Source organism: Balaenoptera ricei, chromosome 6 (assembly GCF_028023285.1).
Source record: "Balaenoptera ricei isolate mBalRic1 chromosome 6, mBalRic1.hap2, whole genome shotgun sequence".
NCBI lineage: Eukaryota > Metazoa > Chordata > Mammalia > Artiodactyla > Balaenopteridae > Balaenoptera > Balaenoptera ricei.
The window spans coordinates 117,045,645-117,068,425 of record NC_082644.1 but is presented as its reverse complement, the minus strand read 5'-3'; the positions used below and the strand labels follow the sequence as shown (position 1 = coordinate 117,068,425).

At 57.0% G+C, this 22,781-nt stretch overlaps 2 protein-coding genes across 2 annotated transcripts in view; one reads left to right on the top strand and one right to left on the bottom strand.

Moving 5' to 3' along the window:
* NCS1 (neuronal calcium sensor 1) overlaps positions 1–22,781 on the bottom strand; it is a 61,827-nt gene that overhangs the window by 26,151 nt on the left and 12,895 nt on the right. Inside the window, exon 2 of the mRNA XM_059925831.1 lies at positions 11,147–11,171. Coding sequence (XP_059781814.1) covers positions 11,147–11,171 — 25 coding nt within the window. The remainder of the gene's footprint in view (positions 1–11,146; positions 11,172–22,781) is intronic.
* LOC132367601 (acireductone dioxygenase-like) lies at positions 957–2,889 on the top strand. The gene is made up of 3 exons (XM_059926185.1): positions 957–1,095; positions 1,997–2,620; positions 2,807–2,889. The coding sequence occupies exons 1-3, from the start codon at positions 957–959 to the stop codon at positions 2,887–2,889; spliced, it is 846 nt and encodes a 281-aa protein (XP_059782168.1).

Below are 22,781 nucleotides of genomic sequence, written 5' to 3'. Positions count from 1 at the left end.
CCCACCCTCCCGCAGTGCCCCCAGCAAGCATGAGGCTGTAAAAAATGGCTGGGCCTCTGCGTGCCTCCCCACCCACCCCCTGGGGCACCTCGAGGGGCCAGAGGCCCAGGGAGGCGGTCCCGGCCCAGTAACCAGGATCACTGCCCCATCTCACCACCGCCTGCACCTTTGACAACAGCCCCGTGCCGGGCACTGGACTAAGCCTTCGTGGGCAGTTCCTCCTGCAGTCACCACTCAGCCCTGCTCAGTGGGTTCAGTGATCCCCATTTCACAGATGAAGGCACTGAGGCACAGAGGTCAGGGCCCCTCCCACAGCAGGTACCAAGAAGGGACTCGGCCCCTCTGGGTCCCTCCCCTTGAAGCCTCCTTCCCAGCTGGGTGTTCCAGACTCAAACCTTCACATCTGGGCCAGGACGCAGAGCCAGAGAGGAGCGTTTCGGAGCCAACATCTGGTCCATGACCCCAGGCCCCTGGTCAGGACGGGTCCCTGGGCAGGAGGAGGGAACAGGCCCAGCGCCAGGCCGTGATGACCACATGGGGGCACAGCCGGCCTTGGAGGCCAGAGGGGGGCCATCGCTTCCCGTTGTGTCCCCCAGAGCCTCCCATTTCCCCACAATGGCTGTGTGTCACTTGAGTGATTTGAAAAGATTATTAAAAACAATAAAGGGAAAACAAAAGGCGCCCAGAGGCGTCTCGCGGCCCGGTCCCTGCGGGTGCCTGGCTCTTAGGAGGGGAGGCCGCGCAGGTGCCGCCGCAGCGGGAGCTGTCAGCACTGCGAACAGCCGCGGGGGGCCCTGCAGCTTTACTGGGGGCAGGTGGGTACAGGCAGGCTGGCCTCGGTGGGGAGCCTTCGGGGGACTATCCGGTTTCCCCTGCAGAGACTGTCACTGTCACTGTGGGGCTCCAGCCCCCTTGGTGCCATTAGCAGCAGGCCCACCCCCTCGGGGGCCCGATCGATGAAGGTTTGCTCCAGCCTGACGGCCCAGCCTCCTCTGGCCACACACCCTCACCGCCCCACGCCGCCCATATTCCACACCCTGCCGCACTTTCCAGAGCTTGCCACGCCATCCAGCCACCAGGCCTTTGGGCCTGCAGGTCCCTGTGCCTGCAAAACACATCCTCCTCCTCTTTGCCTGGCTAATGCACTCATCCACCAGGTCCCGGCTTCCCTCCAGGACGTCCGCCCAGGCCCCCAGGGGCCGCAATGCTCATCTGCTCCCCCATCCCTTGAACGACCCCAGCGCAGCACGAACCACGCTGTGTCATGTTTGCCACCAGGCTGTGTCCTCCACCCAACAGTGAACTCCCAGTGCCCCGACGCCTGGCACATAACGGGGGCTCAGTAAATGCCCAGTGAGCTCAATGAATGAGCTGAATGAATGAATGAATGAATGAACACACAGAGACAGGGAGAGGCCAGGTGTCAGGCATCTTCTTCCTAAGCCCCGGGGACCGTGGTCAGAACCTGAGAACTCCGTGCAGATGGTTAGAGAACCACAGATATACACCCACCCCTCTGTGGATTGATGGGGAACTGGGGGCCCAGAGAGGGAGAGAGACTGGCCCAAGGCCACACAGCAAGTTAGCAGCAGAAACAGGGCTCACACCCGGGACTCCTGCCTCCCAGTCTCCCTCTTCGCCAGGCTGCACTGGCCCCAGCCCCATGGAAAGCCAAGAGCCTGCTCCCCAAACATTGCATAACCCCATCGGTCATCATCAGAAGATGTGGGGCACCCTGTCTCGCTGGAGCAGAGAGGAGGAGGTCTGTCCCAGACGCCCCACTTGCCCCAGGCCCCAAATTTGCTCTTCAAGTCCTCACAGCTCTGAGGCCAGGACCTCCTGCCATGGTCCGATTCCGAGGTGCAGCTCAGCCCCGTGGTGGGCTGAGCCAGGACACTCACCCCAGGCACACACCCCCACCACACGGTGGGCACCCAAGGGAGCTGCGGCTTAATAACAGAGCTCTTGAGACCAGCCTGAGCAGGTCGCGGCGCAGGTCTGGGGCCAGGCGGCAGTGCCCCTGGCCCGGCCACGGTGCAGGCCTGGTACACGGACAACTCGGCTGACAACCCGTCGTGGCTCCACCACGCGGAGCCCGTGCGCCCGGTCGGCCTGGAGCAGCTGCGCGGGCTCGGGGTCCTTTACTGGAAATTGGATGCTAACGAATATGAGAATGATCCAGAATTAGAAAAGATCCGAAAAGAGAGAAACTACTCCTGGATGGACATAACAACCATAGGCAGAGACAAACTACCAAATTACGAAGAAAAGATTAAGATGATTTACAAGGAGCATTTACACCTGGATGACAAGATTCGCTTCATCTTGGACGGCAGTGGGTACTCTGACGTGAGAGATAAAGAGGACAGGTGCAGCCGGATCTTCATGGAAAAAGGAGACGTGATCATTCTCCCTGCCGGGATTTACCACCGTTTCACACTGGACGAGAAGAAATACGAGAAAGCCATGCGGCTGTTTGTGGGAGACCCAGTGTGGACGGCATACAACCAGCCGGCTGACAACTTCGAGGCCCGGAGGCAGAACCTGGAATTTCTGGCGCAGACAGCCCAGCGGAGCCCGGGGGCCTCATGCACCCCGGCCCCCCTTGTGAAGGTTCCAGGTGTGATGGCAGCAGAAAATCTGTCATTTTCTCCTTGCTTTTGTGTTATAGACTTGAGGCTAGGTGAGCTTTCCTCTGCAAGACTGTTTGATCAGAATACATTTTAATGGAAGTAGCTATAGAACTTGTTTGTACATGGAAGCACCTGTGGAAATCTGGGCAAATCCGTTCATTTCTCTGATTCAGGATCAGTGGTCAGTGGCCCTGTGTCAGCTGGTGCCTCCAGCTCTGACCGAGTGAATTTCATCTCCCCAAATGCAGCCATTTAGCTGCCCCATCTGGACAATTTTTGGACTTTAAGCAGATACCAGGCGAGGCCATGCCTGCCTTGTGCAGAGGGGTGACAGTGGATGACAGGACTGGGCAGAGAAAAGATGCTTTTCTCCCAAAACAGGGGGGAAGCTGGGGGGCGGTGGGGTGCCGTGGGGGACGAACTGGCATGTTAGGGGGACACTCGCTTGCTTATGCCACTTTCTTGTTCAAAATATAGTAGCTGTCTTAATGTTAAAAGAAAATAAATAAAAATTTAAAAAATAGGAGTTCCTGCCCAAGAATTCTATCCCAGGATGACTGAGAGATGTACGTGACTGCAGCCCCATCCCTGACCCAGGCTCAGGTTCCAACAGGCCTGAGCCTCTCCCTCTCCCCGCCCCCACCCCGTCTCTCCTTCAGACACGCTGCTGCCTGGAAACCTGCTCTGGGGCCTGCCCTGTGCTCCAGCCCTGGCCCATCCTGTCTCACAGTGAGAGGGGCCCGAGCAAACCCCTTCCCTGCAATGCCCGCCAGTTTCCCTGCTGGTAAAATAAGTGACTTAGACTAGATCAGGGTTTTTCCACCCACGCCATGGCATCCCTGGCCTCCACCTGCTAGATGCCAGAAGCACCCCCACCCCAGGTTATGACAACCCAAAGTGTCTCCAGACAGTGCCAAATATCCCCCCGGAGCAGAACCACTCCAGTGGAGAACCACGGGGCTAGATGGTCTCTGGGGACCCCCACAAAGCGGAGGGAAGGGTCTTCCCCAGTGTCTGCCTTCCAGAGATCTGCGATTCTGAATAACAGGGACCTACTGAGAGCCGGGCACGGAGCTATGTGATTTCCAGGCACCATTTCACCAAATCGTCCCAACAGGCCCAGGAGGGGAGGATTATTATGCCCATTGTACAGATGGAGAAACTGAGGCTGGGGGCTGTTAAGTCTCCTGGCTCAGGGCCTTCACACGGCATTTCTTTTGCCCGGCCCACTCCTTCCCCTCTTCCTTCCCCCTTTTTGTCTTGGCTTCAGTGCATCTCCCCTAGAGAAGCCCGCTCTGGCCACCCAAGACTCCAGTACACACACTGGTCGACACACTCACAGCACCCTGTCCCTGGCCTGAGCCTCGCAGCTGTGCCTGTAGCCTGTATGATGCCTGGGCCAGTGAGTGCATCACAGGGTCCGTCAAGGCAGGAGCCCCGTCTTCTAGCTCACCCCGAATCTGCAGGGTCCAGCGCAGGTGCTCAGTAAATATCTACTGGAGCTGCACAGCTAGCAAATGGGGGGCCACAACTGGACCCCTGCCACCGCCTCTGTGTGCAGCCAGTCACCAGCGAGGCCCGAAGCCTCCGTGGCCTGCTTTCCTCAGTGCCTTCTGCCTGATTCCAGACCAAGGGTGGAAGCAGCAGTAGTCCTGGCACTGTTGCTGGCGCAGGTTAGGCCGGGCAGGGGGGGTGAGGCACAAAAAGCGTTCTGAGGAATTTATATGGAGACCACCCCTCCCACAACCATGTTCTAGAGCAGGGGTCTCAACTCTCTTCGGGGATGGGAGGAGAAGCTGTGGAACCGAGCCGGGGACGTGGCGCGGCTCCTGAGCTCCACACGCAGTTTCCAGCCACCAGAGCACAGGTTTTCGACATGGTTGACTGTGCTTGGGAACCAGCTCTCCACGACGGGGTGGAGACGGGAGAAGAAAATCCCAGATTTGACAACTGTATTCTTAAGCCTCTTTAAAAGGGAAAGGGGAAAAAAAAAGAAAGCTGTCATTTCATAAAAACACTGAAGGCTGAACGCCACTTATAAAACACTCCCGACTCAACGCTGGGCTTCCTCCCTGTAAGCTTCCCACCCCGCCTCTGCCCCCCACTGCGCCAGCCTGTGTCCCCCAGGGGACTCCAGCACCTCGTCTCCCCCAGTCCCTGCCGCCCCCAGTGCTGGCCATGGGCCTGGCACATAATAGGTGCTCAGTAAAGATTTACAGAATGAATGAACCAACAAATGAATGAAGGAATGAGTGAGCAGATGAATGAATTAGTGAATGAGTGACAGAATGAATGAGGGAGTGAGCGAATGAATGAAGGAGTAAGGCAGTGAATGAGGGAGTGAATAAATGAATGAAGGAGTGACTGAATGAATGAATGAGGAGCAAATGAGTGACTGAATGAATGAGGGAGTGAATGAGTGACCAGATGAATGAATGAATGAGTGAATGAAGGCATGAGGGAGCAATGAGGGAGTGAATTAATGAATGAATGAGTGATGAGTGAATGCATGAATGCACGCTGGGCACGAGGCACGGGTCCAACTCCAGCTCAGCATCCCATTCTCTGTGGCCCCCAGCATCCCCAACGCCGCCAGGGCCTTGGTTCCCCAGAGGCACCAGCCTGCTAGGACTTTCTGGAATTCACTGCTTGCAGTTCCCACAGAGCCTCGTCCTCTGGGACCCAGCTTGAAGCAAGCCTCGCATAGCCCTCCATGCCCACCTCCCTCCCCGCCAGGATTAGGTGTGGCAGATGCTGCTCTCTGCAGTGTGGAAAGTGGGAAGTAAGTAGATGGATAAATAATAAAGCGTAACCCCCAGCTGCAATCAGGGATTGCCACAGCGGCCCTGGCAAACTGTTCTCCCATTATCTTTTCAAACACCTCCCTTCCCCTGGCGTTCCCCTCCCAGCTCCCTGGAGACCTGCCTTCAGATGATCCTGGAGGAGGGGCTCAAACACATCCATGAGGATGAGGCCTCTTCCCTGCTCCTCTCCACTCCCCCATCTCTCTCCTCACTGCGCCCCCCCATCCTCCACCGCCTTCAGCTTTGTGGGGTTTCCCAAAGCCAGAGCCAGCAGAGCTGAGCCCCCGTAGCCCAGGCCATGGAGGCCAGCAAGCTGGACCCAGACTCCACACACACACACACAGCTGTGAGACCCAGACAAGTATCTCCGCCCTTCGGAGCCTCAGTTTCTTCATCTGTAAAATGGGCTGTTCCTAGATTGACCCCACGGCATTGGCGGCGGCCTCCTTACCCACAGCTGTGACTGCAGAGAAGGGTCCAGGATTGACAGCCGGCCCTGTGGAGGCGGCTGCAGAATTCCTCCTGCTTCCGCCCACTATTTTTGTTACAATACCATCGGGTTATTTGGTTATTATAAATGTAATAAAAGCATTACAGACAACTTGTAAAATAGAAAATATAAGAGAAAAAAGAATACCCATGATGCCACCACCCCCAGCACACCCACTTCTAGCCTCTGGCCAGTCTCCTTTCCATCTTCTTTTCCGTCCACACTTTCTTCATCATGGAACTGTGTTGGGGCACTATTTGTGCCCTGCTGTTCCCCCTCGGGATGGCGTTCCCTTCACCCTCCAGGTGATCACAATTTCACGATCGCCTTTAAGGGCCTGGGACCTGCTATAGTTTCCTAGTCAGTCCCCATCGAGGTTCCCGATCTTCCATTGTGGTGAATGGAGCTTGGTCAAGAGGAAGGGATGCGGTGGGCGGGGGCCTCAGGCTGGCTGTGGACCTGACACTGGCCCCACCTCCTGACGCCCCAGCCTCCTCCCGTCTCTGCCAAATACAGAGCCAGGAGCAGCGGAGATGACACCATGGGTGCCCAGCATGAAGCCGGGGGTGAGGTGAGCGCCCAGCTGGCCCGGCTCAGGCATCACATCCCTGTGGCCTGGTCTGTGCTCCTGACCACCTGGGGCCTCAGCTCTCCTGGAGAACCTGGGACATGCCCAGCTCTACTTCTGCTCACTGGGTGGCCCAGGACAAGTCACAGAGTCACAGAAGACCCCTGGGTCTGGTTCCTATTCTGGGGAGCAGCTACTGAAAGTCGGCACCAAACAAGATGATCCTGTACCAGGCTGGAAAAACAGGGGCAGGGTGGTCAGTGCAGACCTCTCCCAGGAGGTGACATTGCAGCGAAGATGCCAAGATCTGGGGCAGAGGGAACAGCAGAGGGAACAGCAAGGATGGAGGCCCTGAGATAGGAAGGAGCGTGGCATGGCTGAGGGACAGTAAGTGTGGCTGGTGCCTGCTAAGCCGGGGAGAGGGTGAGGCCAGAGACCTTGGGGAGCCCCAAGGACCAGTCAAAGGGGCTGGGTCTTTATTCTAAGTGCAGTAAGAAGCCAAGAAGGGCTTTAAGCAAGAGAGAGAGAAACACAGGAGGAAACTGAAACCGCCCTGGCTGAATCCACCCACACACGTCACAGGTGGGATCGGAAAACTCTGTCCATTGCGGCCCCGCTGCTCTCCGCATGCCCCTCCCTCCCATTTCCCAATCCCACCTCAGATGGTTTGGTGCTAAATTGTTTGCTGCCCTGGTAGTCTGGGCTCAGGAACCTGAGTTTTCCCAAGGAAGGGCAGGCATTTCCCAGCTATCAGGTGCCAGAGAGCCGTTCAGGACATGAAGGGGCATGGCTGGAGGCCGTGGTGAGAAAGGGTCCTCTGAAATGGGCCAGGGCACTTGGGATGCAGGTGCTTGTCCCATTTGTCTCCTGTGCAAAGGACAGAGGGGATAGTGGGCTGCATGGATCTGGCCTCTGACCCAGCAGGCTTGTGTTATGGTCCCAGTGAACCAGGGAGGTGTAGGCCCATCATGGGATTACAAATTGGTTCATTTCGTGTGCTAAGAATAATTACACGGGCTGCCCACAGCACTGGAGGAGACTGATCCAGAGTGCCATAATCTGTGATCCATTACTGATGTCTGCTGTGGACACAGGTGGGGAGAGTGGTGGTATGAGTGTCGCTGTTTAACCATCCCTAGTCTACCTTCGCCCTGTGGGGTATAACCATTCTAGGATACAACAGTGAGGTGGGTGGTGGGCTGACCCAGGAGGGTTAGAGAAAGGCACCACCAAAATGAACCAAAGGGCATTTACTTGAGGTCCATGGAACTTTGTGGCAAAGAAAAGATCTTTTTTTTTCTTTATACGCTCTTTAGAGAGAGTTCCCCTACAGCAAGGACTGGGCATCACAAGGGCCCTGGTTTTGTTGTAGAAGCCTCAACTGCCTCCTCCAGGCCGGCCTCCTTGGCCTCCCTGCTGTTCTTCAAACACACCAAGCCCCTTCCCACTGCTGAGCCTCTGTCCTTGCCGTTCCCTGTGCCTGGAACACTATTCTGTGGTTGAGTCCTGTTGTCCAGGTCATAGCTCAGATGTCAGCTTGATGAAGGAACAAAAATCCCTCCACCTGTTTGGAATTCAGTTTCCCCATCTACATAATGAGGAGAGGACCCTCAATTTCAGGATCCCTCCATGGTTGTACTGATCAGTGTTATTAGTAGTATTAGCATTATTAACAAAACAGAGAAGTTATTACTAGGCTCTGTTCCAGACACTGTGTATGAATTAGCTCATTTATTCTTCACAGTATTCCTATAAAGCTTGACTATTATTACCCTCACTTTCCAGATGGGTAAACTGAGGCACCGAGCAGTCCAGTAACTTGTCCGAGGTTGCTCAGCTCAAGCCCTGGTTCCGGAGCCCTTCTGGCCACTTTGCCTCCTGTCTCTCCTGGGGAAGACCCAGGGGAGCAGGAGAGGATGCCAGGGCTCAGGTGTGCCCTGCACCTCCTGGGGCTCAGGAGCCTTGTCCAGGGAATGCCATGGTGGGACACCGCTCTGGGTGACTACGAGGACAAAATGAACAAGGCCACATCTGAGAGCGCACCCAGCACGCAGCAGCACTGGGGAGGCATCTGCCACCTCGCAAGGACAGACCTCGCCCTCATCCCCTGCTCTGACCTTCTCTGAGCCTCAGCTTAGTTTTCCCATCGCCATGGAGATGATAAACTATGTCAACCCCCGGGACAGCCCCCAGGAGTCGATGACAATGCATATGTGAAGCACCTAGGGGTGCCGGATGGGTGCTGAGCACCTGCTATGGCCAGGCCCTGGGGACACAGCAGTGAACAGGGCAGAGCCGGCCTCAAGGTCAGGAGGGGAGGCGGAGGGGGACGCAGACCTGTAACTGCTGTTTGTCCCAGGTGTGTCCTGTTTGTGCCTGGTGTGTCCCGGGCTGTGACACTGAGCTGTGGGAGGTCAGAGGAGGCCCCTAACTCAACCTGGGGGCTCAGGAGATTTCAGGGAAGAAGGCCTGAGGGTGAGGAGGTGGTGGCCAAGCAAAGAGGAGGAGGGGTGTTCCCAGAGTGGGGAACAGCCCAGGCAAAGGTCAGGAAGCCCCAGAAAGTAAGGTGAATTCGGGAACGGATAGCAATTCGGGCAGGCCAGAGGGCAGAGGGCAGAGGAGAGGAAGAAATGGCAGTGAGACTGGAGGGGTCGGCACAGCAAGGCTGGCCTGAGCCAGGCCTCGTAACCACGTAACCATGCCAGAGGTGCAGACTTCACCTGAGTCCAGGGAGAGTTTAAGCAGAAGCCTGGCATCATTGAATATTTGCTCAACAAAAACCCCTCTGGCTGCCATGTGGGAAGGAGGGGGATTATGTACAGATGGGGAATCCAGGAAGGCTTCCTGGAGGAGATGACTTAGGTAAGCCTTGGGAGAGTGGAATTCAGATGGCCCCGAAAGGAAGGGTGGGAAAAGTGAGTGACAAAGGCTCGGGAAGGCGGGGTGGGGCTATCCAGGAGGGAGAGCCTCACAGATAAAGACCTAGAAACAGGGACTTCCTTGGTGGCGCAGTGGTTAAGAATCTGCCTGCCAACGCAGGGGACACGGGCTTGGTCCCTGGTCCGGGAAGATCCCACATGCCACGGAACAACTAAGCCCATGCGCCACAACTACTGAGCCTGCGCTCTAGAGCCCGTGAGCCACAACTACTGAGCCTGCGTGCTGCAACGACTGAAACCCGCACACCTAGCGCCTGTGCTCCGCAACAAGAGAAGCCACTGCAATGAGAAGCCCGCGCACCGCAACGAAGAGTAGCCCCCGCTCGCTGCAACCAGAGAAAGCCTGCGCACAGCAACGACGACCCAACGCAGCCAAAAAAAAAAATACCTAGAAGCAGGAGTATTTCTGGAATGCTCACCTGGGGAAGCGGAGAAGTGGAAAATGAGGTCAGAGGCAGGTCAGGCCCACCTGTTGGGTCCTAGGATGTGGGGGAGGAGGAAGGGAGCGGCAGCTGCTCCCTTCGCATCCACTCCCCCTGTGGGGCACAGCCAGCTCACCACCCCGGTTCTGCCCACCTAGCCGGGGTCTCCAGCAAGGGGTCAGCAGAGCCAAGCAGGGCAGCCACAACTCTCCCCCTCTGCCACCTGGACTCAAGGACAGGGAGGTGTAGGCAGTGGCCCCTGGGGAGCCTGGCCCTGCCCCCAGCAGGGCTCCACCAGGAGTCTCGTGGCCTGGGCCCTTGCCATGGCCGCTGCGGCCTGCTGTGACGGAGGGCACATCTGTAGGCCTCAGCTCCCCATCTGAACAGTCGACGGAAGACCACTGTCAATGGCTGTCATCTCTTGGGACCTTTACAGGGAATGTCGCCCTGATGCCTCATCATTCCTGTCACATATGTGGGGAAACGGAGGCTGAGGGGGGTTGGATCACTTGAGGTCACTTGGATAGGAAGAGGTAGGTGCAGAGTCCATTTCTAAGCCACCAAACTTTCTGGAAGGTCTCCAAGCTCGCCTCCTCGCTCACCTACTCCCAACTCAGGTTCCCCTGACCATCTGTGAGTCTCCCCTGTCTGCTCCACATTCCACAATGACAGCCAGTATACCACTCTCCCCTCTCTGCCCCAGGGCAGGCATAACTAATCCATTCCAGACCTTCCAGGCATTAATGATGCTATACTTTCTGTTTGCTCCATGATATACAGCCTCAGAATCCTTCTTAACACAGCACTCCAGGCAGCTACTATGGATTGATTAGAGCTGGCATCCAAAAAGAAACCTATCTGCCATCCTTGATCCACTCTAATCAATCACTTTATAGACAGGGTGGCTGAACTCTAGAGAAGAGACTTCTCAAGGCCACGGGATGATCTAGTGACAAAGCTGGGCCTGGGATCCAGTCTCCTGACTTGTTTCTGGTCCAAACCCCTCCCTTGGGTGAGCAGGGTCTGAAATTAACACTGGTGGTCCTTAGAGATGCCACCCAAGGCAAGGAGTCACCACCACCCCACCCCCACCCCAGTTCAACTGGATCTATGTCAGTCTCCTCTGAACAAAGGGATCTGAACAAAGGCTGCCTGGACTGGTTTGCAGATAAGCCGCTCTCAGAGGGTCCTCCACGTGCCGCTGTCCTGGGCAGCTGGACTGCCGTCTCATCAGCACAAAGCCAACACCCCCTCTCCCACCCAACAGTTTGGGGAAAAGCAGCTACTCACCACTGCTGGACCTCCTTCTCAGTAACTGCAAAAGAAAAGAGAAAAGTGGCCTTTTAGCTCAGGAAGGCGTCCTAGGGGACAGACAGACACAGGGGAGCCTCCTCCCCGCCCTCCCCACCCCGGCCCACAGCCAGTCTGCCCAAGTCTGTACACCAGCCAGCTCTGAACAAGAAGGTGCCTGCAACTCCCACCCCCGCCCCGGTGAACAGTCCCAGTCAGGAGCTCTGTGTCTAACCCCCCCAGGGGATGACACTGGCCCATCCCCTCCAGATGCCCACTGCACCGCCTGGAGGACGGCCGAGATCAGCCTCTTGCGGGCAGGGGCTGGCCTCTCCCTGCAGTCCTGGGCTGGGCAGGCAGGCTTATTGTGCCCAGGCCAACACTGAAGATAATTCTTCCCCATCTCGCATCCCTGGGGACAGGACGGTCACAGAAGTCACTGGCTTCCCCGGGCACTCAGCTGCCCTGCCTGCACATGGGGGGCCAGGGCAGAAAGGCTGAGCCCCCTCCTCAGCCCTGGCAGCACCCAGCAGCTTCCCCTCCTCCACCCATCCCTCCAGCCCCTCAGAGCCATCAGTCCCGGCTTCTTTTTACAGGCAAGACGAGAACAGAACGGTGAACCAAAAGCTAGAATGAGCCATATAAAGTAGCTGAACCTCCAGCCAAGCCCAAACAGTCATTCTTCATTGAATCATGAAACAAACAAAAAAATGTTTTTTTATGAAAAGTACTGAATCGGTTCAGGTTGGAACAAAACCAGTAATTTCACTCAAATCACTGAACAAGAACATCTAACCACCTCTAAGGCCTCACTCATTCTCGGGGCAGAGGGGGCGGGGAGTGACTTTGGGAGAGCACCTCCAGCTCCCCATGCCTCAGTTTCCTCGTTTGTAAAGTGGGAAAGATAGTTATAGTACCTGCCACACGAGCTGTCCTGGGAATTCAATCAGAACAGGTGTGAAAACTCCTGAATCCCCAGCACAGGGCCTGGCACACGGACGTGCTCAATACAGGCCTGTACAATGAATGCATGAATGAACGAACGAATGGACAGGAAGGTGGGTGTTGGGTGCAGGTCAGGTGAATAAAGGAACTGGCATCCCTTCCCAGAGAAGTGAGGAGGGAGGCCCAAGGGGGTCCACCTCACCCTTTGTGCCCGATCACACTTGAGGTCACTTTTCAAAAACTGTTCAAAGCAAGCTCGTAACAGCTGCCAAGTCCTGAGTGCCCACTGCGAGCCTCGATCTGTACCAGGGCGGGCCTCTGTGCTTCGGCTCAGCTGCCCTGACAACGCTCCCAGGGAAGCTGTGACTCTGCCCCGGCTGCAAATGGGGAAACTGAGTTACAAAATGGGCAGGACGTGAAGTGGTAGTGCGAGGGTCTGAACTCAGGTCTGTGGCTCAGCCATCTGCCAGCCAGGCCCTGGCAGTCAGGCTCTGGGGGCAGGCTGCAAGCTCCTGTCAGGCCCCTTCTCGTCGGCGCTCTCCTCCCACGAGCCCAATCAGAGGCTAAGGAAGAGCCCGGTCCATGAGCAGGATACTGACAAAAAGAGCGAGGCAACAGTGAGAGTTGTAGGTTACTGGGAACAGCCAGACCTGGTGTAAAAAAATGCAATTTTCCAAGAGAGTTTTGGCAGAGGGTAGGGGGTGGGAAGGGAGTCCAGCAGGGGGGTGGAGAGGGAAGTGTCCGTGGTCTAACTCAGGGTGGGCTGCCCTACACCTGCCACCCACACCTGGCAGTGAAGAGCAGCAGGGGCTGAGGGGCTGATGCTTAAAGACCCAAGCTGGAGACACAGGAGTCCCATCATAGCACAGCTGGGAGCTTAGGGGCTTGTACTCCGGAGCCAGACTGGACGGCCTGAGTTTAAACCTAGCACCACAGCTTCCTAGCTGTGTGTCCTTGGGCTAAGTACTTCCCTTCTCTGAGCCTCAGTTTCCTCATCTGTCAAATGGGCTTGCTGGGAAGATTAAAGTGCTTGGTGCTCTTCACGGGCATAAGACTCCCACAGGTAGGTGTGATCCCATTTTCCCAATGAGGAGACTGAGGCTCAGGCAGGTCTGCTTACTTGCCCAAAGTCACCCAAGGTGACTGGGTGGGGCCAGAGGCCAGGACTGTGCCTCCAGAACCCAGGATGGATGTCCAAGTGGATGCCCCCCCGCCCACCTTGAGTAAGCCAATGAGCTGCATGACCTTGTATGACCTTGGCATCATGTGATCTAAACGGCAGGAGCCGGGTAGCAAGGGCTCAGGCAGCTGGTCCACTGCTGACCTTAGGGGAGGCCTCCCAGGGTCAGAGAAGGCTTCCCTGGAATCCCCCAGCTCAGAAGTCCCAACGCTCTCCTGACCACACAACCCCGCCCCATCCCCCAGCAGCCTCCCCCCAGGGCCTCTCAGCCTCCAGGCTCCCCTGTGCCCCTCACCAGCCCCTGAACCCAACAAGCTCCTAGGATGCAGACATGTTTGGCTGCCCCCTGCCCCATTAGAATGGTCCCACCACAGTACACTGTGTGGTCAGCAGGCAGCCAAGCTGTAAGCTGGGGAGGGGCAGACAGGTGGCTGTGAGCTGGGGAGGGGAAGACAGGCCCTGCCCCGTGCTTTAAGCGAATTAACCTTTAGAAAACAGGTATCCCCTGGCACCGTCCCAGGCCCGGCAGCTGCCACTGCTTGACTGCCTGGAGCCTTGGAGGATCTTGGAGGGTCTTGGAGGGGGGCGGGCAGCAGGCAGGTCTCAGGGGGCCTGGCCACCTGCCCCCAGCCCCTCCCCAAAGGTCAGGCAGGTCTGCATCCAAATCCAAGCCCCCCGAGTCTAATCATGAGGATATAACCAGGCAAATGCAGAATGGGGGACATTCTATAAGACAAGTGGCCACGATACTTTTATAAGTCAGGGTGCGAAAGGTAAAAAACGCAGGGGATTGTTCCAGAAAAAAAAACTAAAGAGACAAGGCCATCAAATGCAGCTCGCAATGCCTGGATTGGGTCCTGGATCTGGAGTTGAAGACCAGCTACGACGGGTATGGTGGATATGACGGGGCTGGTGGGGGAAGCTGCCTGCAGGCGGGCAGTTGGATGTCCTGATGGACGCACTGTTGGTTTCTTTAGGAGCAGCAACGGTAGGGAGGTTATGCGGGAAAATGTCCTTTTTCCTCGGGATGTGCCCTGAAGCATTTAGGGGTGACGATCAAGATGCCTGCAGCCTCTTGCGAAAGGTTCAGAAATACACACACACAGATTTAGAAAGCGAGAGGAAGCAGATGTGGCAAAATGCTGACAGCTGGTGAATCTAGATGCGGACACACAGGTGCTCACAGCACTAGTGCTGCTCTTGATCTTTCAAAATAAAAAGTTGGGGGGAAATGTTTGTCCTCATCAGCCCACCACCTGTGTGCCGTCCTCACAGCACCAGAAGGGCCGAGGGTCCTGCCCAGGAGCACGCCCCTAGCAGCTCCGACCACCACAGGCACTAGGAGGGAGGAGGGGGCTGAGGGACAGTTATGGGGTCCCTCTGCCTCCGCCCTCCACCCACATACTAGAGCGACAGGCTCAGGCTCCTGGCTTGGTCCCATCCCCCCATCTCCCGGAGCCGACCTCTGGTGTGAAATTAACAAGCATCCACCAAGCACTCGGTGGGTTCAGGCTCAGCACTCAGGGCCCGGCACGAATGAAGGGCATTTTCAGAGCTACTGGCCCCTGCTCTCCTGCCTTCCCCCAACCCTGTGACCCCCTCAAGCTCCTCTAACTGGTCCCACCTCCAGGCCTTTGTACCTGCTGTTCCTTCTGCACAGAACACATGCCCTCACCTCTGCTACCTGTAACCCCTACACACATTTCAAGTCCCAGCTGGGATGTCTCTTTTCTAGGAAGCCCTCCCAAGCCCCCTTTGGAAACTCCCCTCGTATGTGGGAATCACTGTTTTACACGTAGTCTGTCTTCCCATCAACTGTACAACAGAGGATCAGACAGGGCACTGCCTGCCGGGGCCAAGCCGGGGAAAGGGGGTAACAGGACATCGGTAAAGCAGGGTGGGCCACAGAGAGGGCTCTAGTTGTGTGGTCTTGGGCGAATGACCCCACACCTCTGAGCCTTGGTTTGTTCATCTATAAAATGGGACCAACAGACTCTCTCTTAGAGGAGGAGGATGGACTTAAAGTGCTTGGTGTGATGTCTGGCACCCAGCAAGCACTCAATGGAAGCCCTTTTTTTCCCCCTCACCTTCCCAGCTGGACGCTAAGCCCCCAGAGGTCAAGGCGCTTCTCCCAGCATCACCCCCAAAGCCCAGCCCAGTGTCCTGTTGATTCCCACATCAACACCAAGCCACTTGGCTGGATTGGGAACACATCCTAAAACATGTTTCTCACAACATGTTTACCTTCACAATTACAACTGGCTTCGGCCAATTTTAAAAACAAGCTGCCTTTCTCCAGCTCACCCCTGTCTCCAGGCCTGGCGTGCCCAGGCTCATTAGGAAACCAGTATTTAAGACCTGTCTTGATCACTTGTAGGCTGGGTTGCTCCAAACAAGTTACTTAACCTCTCTGAACCTCAGAGTCCTCATCTGAAGGATGCGGTACAAACTCCTACCTGGCAGAGTCATCGGGAGGGTTTCTTGAGAGGTGGATAGAAAATTTCCAGCTTAGCATGGGGTTGAGCTCTACTCCCCTCCTGCTGACCTCCCCCGAGAGCTGGGGGCAGCAGAGCGGGAGGGAGCCTTCTGGGGGCTCAGCGTGGAGAGAGGGGCCCAGCCCCTGCCCGCTGCCCAGCCTTCACCCCCCCAGCTGTGGCAGGGGTGCCCCCAGGGCCCCCTGCTCCCCTCCACCCACAGAGCCGCGTTCCCAGGCCGCCCCCACTCCTCCTCCTTTCCCTGCAGCTCTTGTCTGCCAGGAACGAACACGAGAGCCGGTCCCTGGAGCCCAGGATAAATGTTGAGTCTGATTTTGATTTCCCTAAAGCAAAATACCTCTCTCCTGATTGAAGCTCAGCTCAAACATGGTGGGCACAGAAAGCAGGGGCTGCGGCCCACAGAGGCGCTGGCGGCAGCAGGAGGGATGGAGGGCACCCTGCGTGCGAGCTCTTGCCCCCCTCCCCAGCCACTGTCCTGCGGGCCCTTTCCATCTCCAGGGACAAAGGCTGCGTGAGTGTCGGCTGTGCCTCCGCCATCCCCACTGCAGGAAAACCATTAGCAAAGGGGCCTCCGGTTTGATTCACACAAAAAGGGAACTGGGGGCTGTTTGGACCTGGCCGCCAGCATCCCCTTGTCACTGAATCCCACCCTCCCATCAGTCCTGACATCACTGACTGTACAGCTTCCAGAAGTGCAGCCCCCCTCGGTCAGCTCCTCCCCAGGCCCTAGGCCTCTCTGTCTTTGCTCAGCCTCCAAATATTGGGGTTCTCCAAGTCCCTGCCTCAGTGTCCTCACGTGCTCTCTGGGGGGCGGCATGTGCACCCCTCCCTCCAGGCTTCTGGCTCCTCTGGACCGCCCAGGGACCCCTCATGCTCCAAGTGGCCCAAAGGGACCCCCATCCCAGACCGGAACTCCCCTCCTGGATCCCCATTCTTTGAGCACCCCTCTTCCTGCCCTACCGGCAGTGCCACCCATCCTGGCTCCCTGGAGAGCACGAGAGCACTGACCAGGGCCGGCCTGGAGTCCCCCACCCCAGCCCAGGGCTGTGCCAGCCTCTTCTCAGCCTCCCACCTCCATTCCTCCCTCCCATCTGGTCCCCACCCAGCAGCCGCCAGCAGCCCTAATTTGGTCATGTCCCTCCCCTCCTAGCAAAGCTTCTTCAGAGAAGGGAGAGAACGTGCTGGTGGGCCAGGATGCGGCCCCCTGCCCCACAGCAGCCTGACTCCCCCACTCCAGGGGCCGTGACCCCCGCATCCCCAAGGAGGGGCAGTTGTCTGTAGGAGAGATGGCAGAGCATGGTGGTCTTGTGGCACGTGGATTCCAGGGGTCTGCCGCCCCCGTCCTGCACGACCTGTCACTTCCCTGGTCTGGGCCTCTGTGTCCCTGTCCCTGAAGCGGGAGAGGACTCCTCCCGCCGCTCGCAGCAACGCTACCCGGCTGTGCCAGCGCGAAGGGCTGCACCGGGGAGGACAGGAAAGTGCCCTGAACGCCCGTGGGGTTTCCCACCCACAGGGGCCTGCCACACCGAGGGCTGGGTGAGAGGAGAGCTGCCCCCTCTAATCCCCCAGGAGCCACAAGCTCCCCAGCCCCAAATCACTCCCCACCCCCAGCTGTAACAGACCCATGGGCCACAGCCCCTGAGGTCAGCCAGCACTCTCGGAGCAGCTTCCAGCAGCCTGAGGAAATGCACTGGTGCCCCTGGGAGGGGCAGGGGACTTCGGGCTGCCTGCCGTGGCCACGCTGCTTCCCCTCTCTGGAGGCTCCTGAGACTTCCAGGCTCCCACGAAGTGACCTGCGGGCAGCAAGTCAATGACGATGGAGACCCACAGGCCCCGAGCCCAGGGAGCAGCCCATGGACACCATGAGGGGCGGTATGGAGACTGGGGGGTGGGCACCCGCCCTGGGCCAGATAACCTGGGCTGGGTCCCAGATGCACTAACGCGGCGGGTGACCTTGGACGGGGCTGGCAGGCTCACGTGTAAAAGAGTCCTCCGGCAGAGCCGCCGCAGATCAGATGTAACGTGGTAACACGCACGGGAGCCCGAGTGCCACGGTCACCGTCGCTGTGATGACCATCCCACGCCTCTGCCGGGGAGGGAAGAGAGCGGACCCAGGGCCCTCCACCCCGCCCCATGCCTGTTTCCCATAAATGCCCAGCTGCAGGGGAGCTGGGCCCCAGGGCCGGCCTGAGTTTCATCAGAAAGGAGGCCTGGCCTCCTGCCCAGAATCCTGGGCAGTCTGGGCTGCGCTGGGCGCTGCGGGAGTCCCTCGCCCTGACCCAGAAGAAGCGAGGTGCCCAGAGCCCCAAACCCTACAGCCCTCCCCTTGGGGTGGCAGTGGCCCAGCCTCCCTGGCTCACTATTTCCACCCTCGTTGGCTGAGCGCCGGCTGGTGGGGGCCCCGCCTGCCTCGCTCACCCTGCACCCTGCTGTGCAGGCTCGCCCGCCAGGACCCAGGACACCAGACTGCCATCCACGGGTAGATAAGGACCGGACCTGTGAGCCACCACTACAGCTGCCAGCCCTGCACCCAGCCCTTCATACACGAGATTCCGGAGACCCTCACAAAGCGCCCAGGGTCCCGGGGTACAGAGGGAACCACGTCCACGAGCACCCAGCTGACCAGGCTCTGACTGCCTCCCGGGCCCTGCTCCTTACACCCTCACGGTGCCCCCATCCCCTGCACTAAGAGGGGCCAGGGCACTGGGGTGGCAGGAGGATGGCTGAGCAGTTCTGGGGCTATTTCATCTGCAGAAGAGCCCCCTGGGGGTCTGGGGGAAGCTTCAGGCCCATAAGGCCTGACTTCAGGAACCTGGAGTGGATGATGGGTCCCTGACCACAGAGGGTGGGTTCAGGCTGGGACTGGGCCAGCTGAGCCCCCGGCTCCTGGGACCTGCTCTTTGCCACCCTGAGCTCAGGCCTGGTGGACCTGACCATGGCCCAAAGAACCTGGGCTCTCTCCCACTGTTGGCCTTTGCAGAGAAGGGTCCACCCACCGTGTGGTTGCTGTGTGTCCCCGGTCAATGCACTCCCCTCTCTGAGCCATGGTTTCCTCCTCCATCACAGGGCTGCCGTCAGAGCCAACAAGAGGAGGTTGAAAGCGTTGAGCCCAGCACGTGGCAAGTGCTCCACACGGAGACATGGGCTATCATGACGACAGTTACGGCGTTAGAATTAAATGGCAGGGGTCTCACCGCCACTGGGGCAGCAGCGGGACAAGTGGCTGGTGGCGCCAGGCTGTGGGACCCGTGCTAAGGTAGGAAACTTTCCAGGACACAGAGAGGAGCCAAGCCCTCAAGGGAACACAGGTGTGAGAAGTTGCTCAGAGCCACTCAAATCCCAGTTCAAATCTCCTGTATCCCACTTGGCCCCTCAGGATCCTCCCTGAGGCCCAGACTACTCCACTGGCTGAGCTTTTGGGCTGCATCAGCCCTTCTGCTGAGAGGTGGGGGGTCCCCAACAGCCCACTTCACTGATGAAGAAACTGAGGCTTCACTGAGAGGCAAAGGCACTCATCCCAGGTCACATGGTCAGTGGCAGAGGAGTGGAGGTGGGAGCTCAGGTCCATCTGACTCTGGAGCCCAAACTCAATAAGGCTTTAGCCTGGCGATGGTCATCCCCAAGAAGAGGGCCGCACACGAAGCACCCCTAAGCCATGGCAAGCCCTCGCCGAGCACCTGCTGCGGGCCAGGCACTGGGGTGCGTGAGACTTGGGGAGCAGCCGGCTCCTGCCCATCAAAGTGCCCCTTGGCGGTACCTCCACTGGAGAGCCAGGCCCCTGGGCTCCATCTTTCTCCTGGATGCTGTGACCCTTCTCACTTTCAGACTTACCAAATAGAGCTTGAATCTTTGTGATTCATTTCCCACTCCAAGCCTCAGTTTTCTCATCTGACAAATGGGGTAAGAATGTTCACTATGGGCCTTCCCTGGTGGCACAGTGGTTAAGAATCCACCTGCCAATGCAGGGGACACAAGTTCAAGCCCTGGTCTGGGAAGATCCCACATGCCATGGAACAACTAAGCCCGTGCGTCACAACTACTGAGCCTGGGCTCCAGAGCCCACGAGCCGCAACTACTGAGTCCGCGTGCTGCAACTACCGAAGCCCATGCGCCTAGAGCCCGTGCTCCGCAACAAGAGAAGCCACTGCAATGAGAAGCCCATGCACCGCAATGAAGAACAGCCCCTGCTCGCTACAACTAGAGAAAGCCCGCACGCAGCAATGAAGACCCAACGCAGCCAAAAATAAATTTAAAAAAAAAAAAAATGTTCACTCTGACAAGCTCACAGGTAGGTGAAATCGCTTGGTCCCTGGAGCAGGGCCATGTGGTAGAAGAGTCCAAGGGCTCCCCAAAGGTGCCCTCCCCAGACCCCCTGAAGGGAGAAGGCCAGGGCCCCTGCCCCCGGGAGTGAGAGGCAGAGTCTAGGCAACCACCGAAACAAGGTGTAGTTCAAATCTTGTGTTTTAGCTCAAATATTTCTGCAGATTTTGCATTCTATTCCATCATTTATAGACGTTTGTTTTACTTTAAAGTTACAAAATGCATTGAATTTAATTAATATGTAAGTTAAATAATTTTAGCCGAAATGTTCTCAAGTAAAACCGCAGGAAGATGTCATTCGTCTTGTGGTTTCCAGGAATAGCAAGACGAAAGAGCTGCCATTTACTAGGCATGACTGTTTGCGTCCTAGACTAGGCACTTGGCACGCCTGAATCTCATTCAGTGCCCGAACCATGCTGTGAGGCAAGGATTTTGATTATCGCATTATACAGATCAGGAAACTGAGGCCCTTAGAGCTGAAGCCGCTTGCCCAAGGACCAAAGTCAGTCTGCAGTGGAGCTGGGACCAGAACCAGGGTCTGGGTGACTGCAGAGCTTGTGCAGAAGTGCAGTGTTTAAAACGTCACACAAAAACATTCTGAGAATAACCTTCTTTAACGTCCTGCCTGCTTCCTGAACTTCGTTGTCTGGTCCCACTGAATCTTTGGTTTCTCTGAATCCCCAACAAAGGGCCACCGGGGCTCCGAAGCAAAGGTCCTCAATATTTGCTGATCTATTAACAACTTGCTTTGACTAACTGGGGGTTCAAATTCCAGCTCTCCCATGTCCTGGCTGTGTGACCTTGGACAAGTCAGTTAACCTCTCTGAACCTCGTCAGGAAACTGAGGATGATAAAACCTACCATAGCTGTATACATAGAGAAAAGACTAGAAGGAACAGGTGAAAATGTTAACGACAGTGATGTCAGAGAAACAGTACAAGGAGTGGTTTTGTTCTCATCTTTGTGACGGCCTGGATTTTCCAATTCCGTCCTTCCCCCATCATTGGGGGCTCCATGGGCAGGATCTGGGTCTGCCTACATCACAGCCACAGAACAGCGTCTGGTACACAGTAGGCGCTCAGTGTGTACTCGTTCTTATAGAATGCACGTGTTATGCTTGATTTAGGTGGGTAAGTTGGAAAGTAGACATGCCTACTTTAGTTTTCTAAAACTCAGTTATTCCTGGCTAATAAATGGACTTGCCCTGGTGGCTACACATGGGCTCTCTCTCTCACACACACTCACACACACACACACACACACACACACACACACACACCCCAAGGTAAGGCTCCAACTACTCCCCGGTTCAAGCCATCTCTACTGTCAGACTCTGAATCTTCCAGAAGAGTGGTGAGTCCTGAAGGAAGTGAGCCACACCTTCTGCTTCCTTTGAGACCTTGGGAAACAGTCAGCATGTGGGATTTTCTCAGGACTCCTGGTGGAGGACCTCTCAAACATTTCAGAGCCGAGCCGAGCCGAGCCGAGTGCTCAGGGATTCGGTTCAGCCCAATTTCATGAACATTTTCCAAGCACCTGCCAAGGTCAGAGGCTGTGGGAGGCCCTGAGGCACCTGGTCAACAGGAAAGGTCTTTTTCTGCATTGAGTCATTCTTTAGCCCCTGTGTGACCTGCAGAAACTGAGTTCACCTCTTTGAGCCTCAGTTTCCTCACCTGTAAAATGGGGATGGTGGTGGTGACAATACCTTCCTTCCAGGGTGGTTAGAAGGAACAAATGGGATTTTTCACCCCTTCATTCATCCAACAATTAATTTCTGAGCACTCAAATGGGCCAGGGAACACAGCAGTGACCCAGACCCCGACCCCTGTCCTCCGAGGCCCTGATGTAACAGTAGATGCGGACCTACAGCACACGACCACACAGCTGTCTAATTATCTGCCGTGATAAGAAGGGAAAGTGTAAAGCTGGAACCCGACCCAAGCAGGGGGTCAGGGCGTGCTCCCTGGGGACAGGGCGCTTAGGCTGACACATAAAGGACGATCAGACTTCAGCAGGCAAAGAGAAAGGGCTTTCCAGCAAGGGGGGTGGGGCACGATGTCCAAAACCCAGAGACGGTACAGAGAATGGTGAGGCCAGGGGACCACCAGAAGCCACATCTCTCTGGAACAAATCACTAGCCAGAGGAAGCGCCGTGTGGAGCTTCCTCTGGCTACGGGGACAGAGCACAGCAAAGGGTTCCAAGATATTAACAATTGCTACTATTATTAGCAAAGGTGTCACAGCACCCAAAGACGACGCAGGATGACCAGGGCCAATAACGTGAGCACCTGGGAGGGGAGGGGGCTACAGGAAGCCATGGACAGTTGCCTTCCTCCTACCCACCCCGTCCTGGGGCATGTGGCATTTGCCTCCCCCCACCCATAACCCCCACTTCCTTGCTTCATCCCCAGCCCTGGGAGGGGGTGGGACACACTGGGCTGGCCTCCATCACAGCTCAGGCACGAGCCGATCAGCCACCGTCCTTAAGGTCACAACCACTAGAGCAAGGAAACCTCAGAATGGGGGTGGCAGAGGGGCACTCAGAGCCGGGGAAAGGGCACACAGTCCCCCACAGGGGGAGAGACCCAGGGAACCCTGACAAGGACACAAACGAATAAGCAGGGGCTGTACCTGGAATGGGAACCAGGCAGTGAGGGGTCATCAGGACCCAGTCCCAGCCCACCGCCGGCATCCC

Excerpts from the sequence above, each read along its gene's own strand:
- LOC132367601 (XM_059926185.1), top strand. The coding sequence starts at position 957 with ATGAAGGTTTGCTCCAGCCTGACGGCCCAGCCTCCTCTGGCCACACAC. Across the intron at positions 1,096-1,996 it reads CCAGGCCTTTGGGCCTGCAG|GTCTGGGGCCAGGCGGCAGT; the intron begins GTCCCTGTGCCT and ends GTCGCGGCGCAG. Across the intron at positions 2,621-2,806 it reads CCCCCTTGTGAAGGTTCCAG|GATCAGTGGTCAGTGGCCCT; the intron begins GTGTGATGGCAG and ends TCTCTGATTCAG.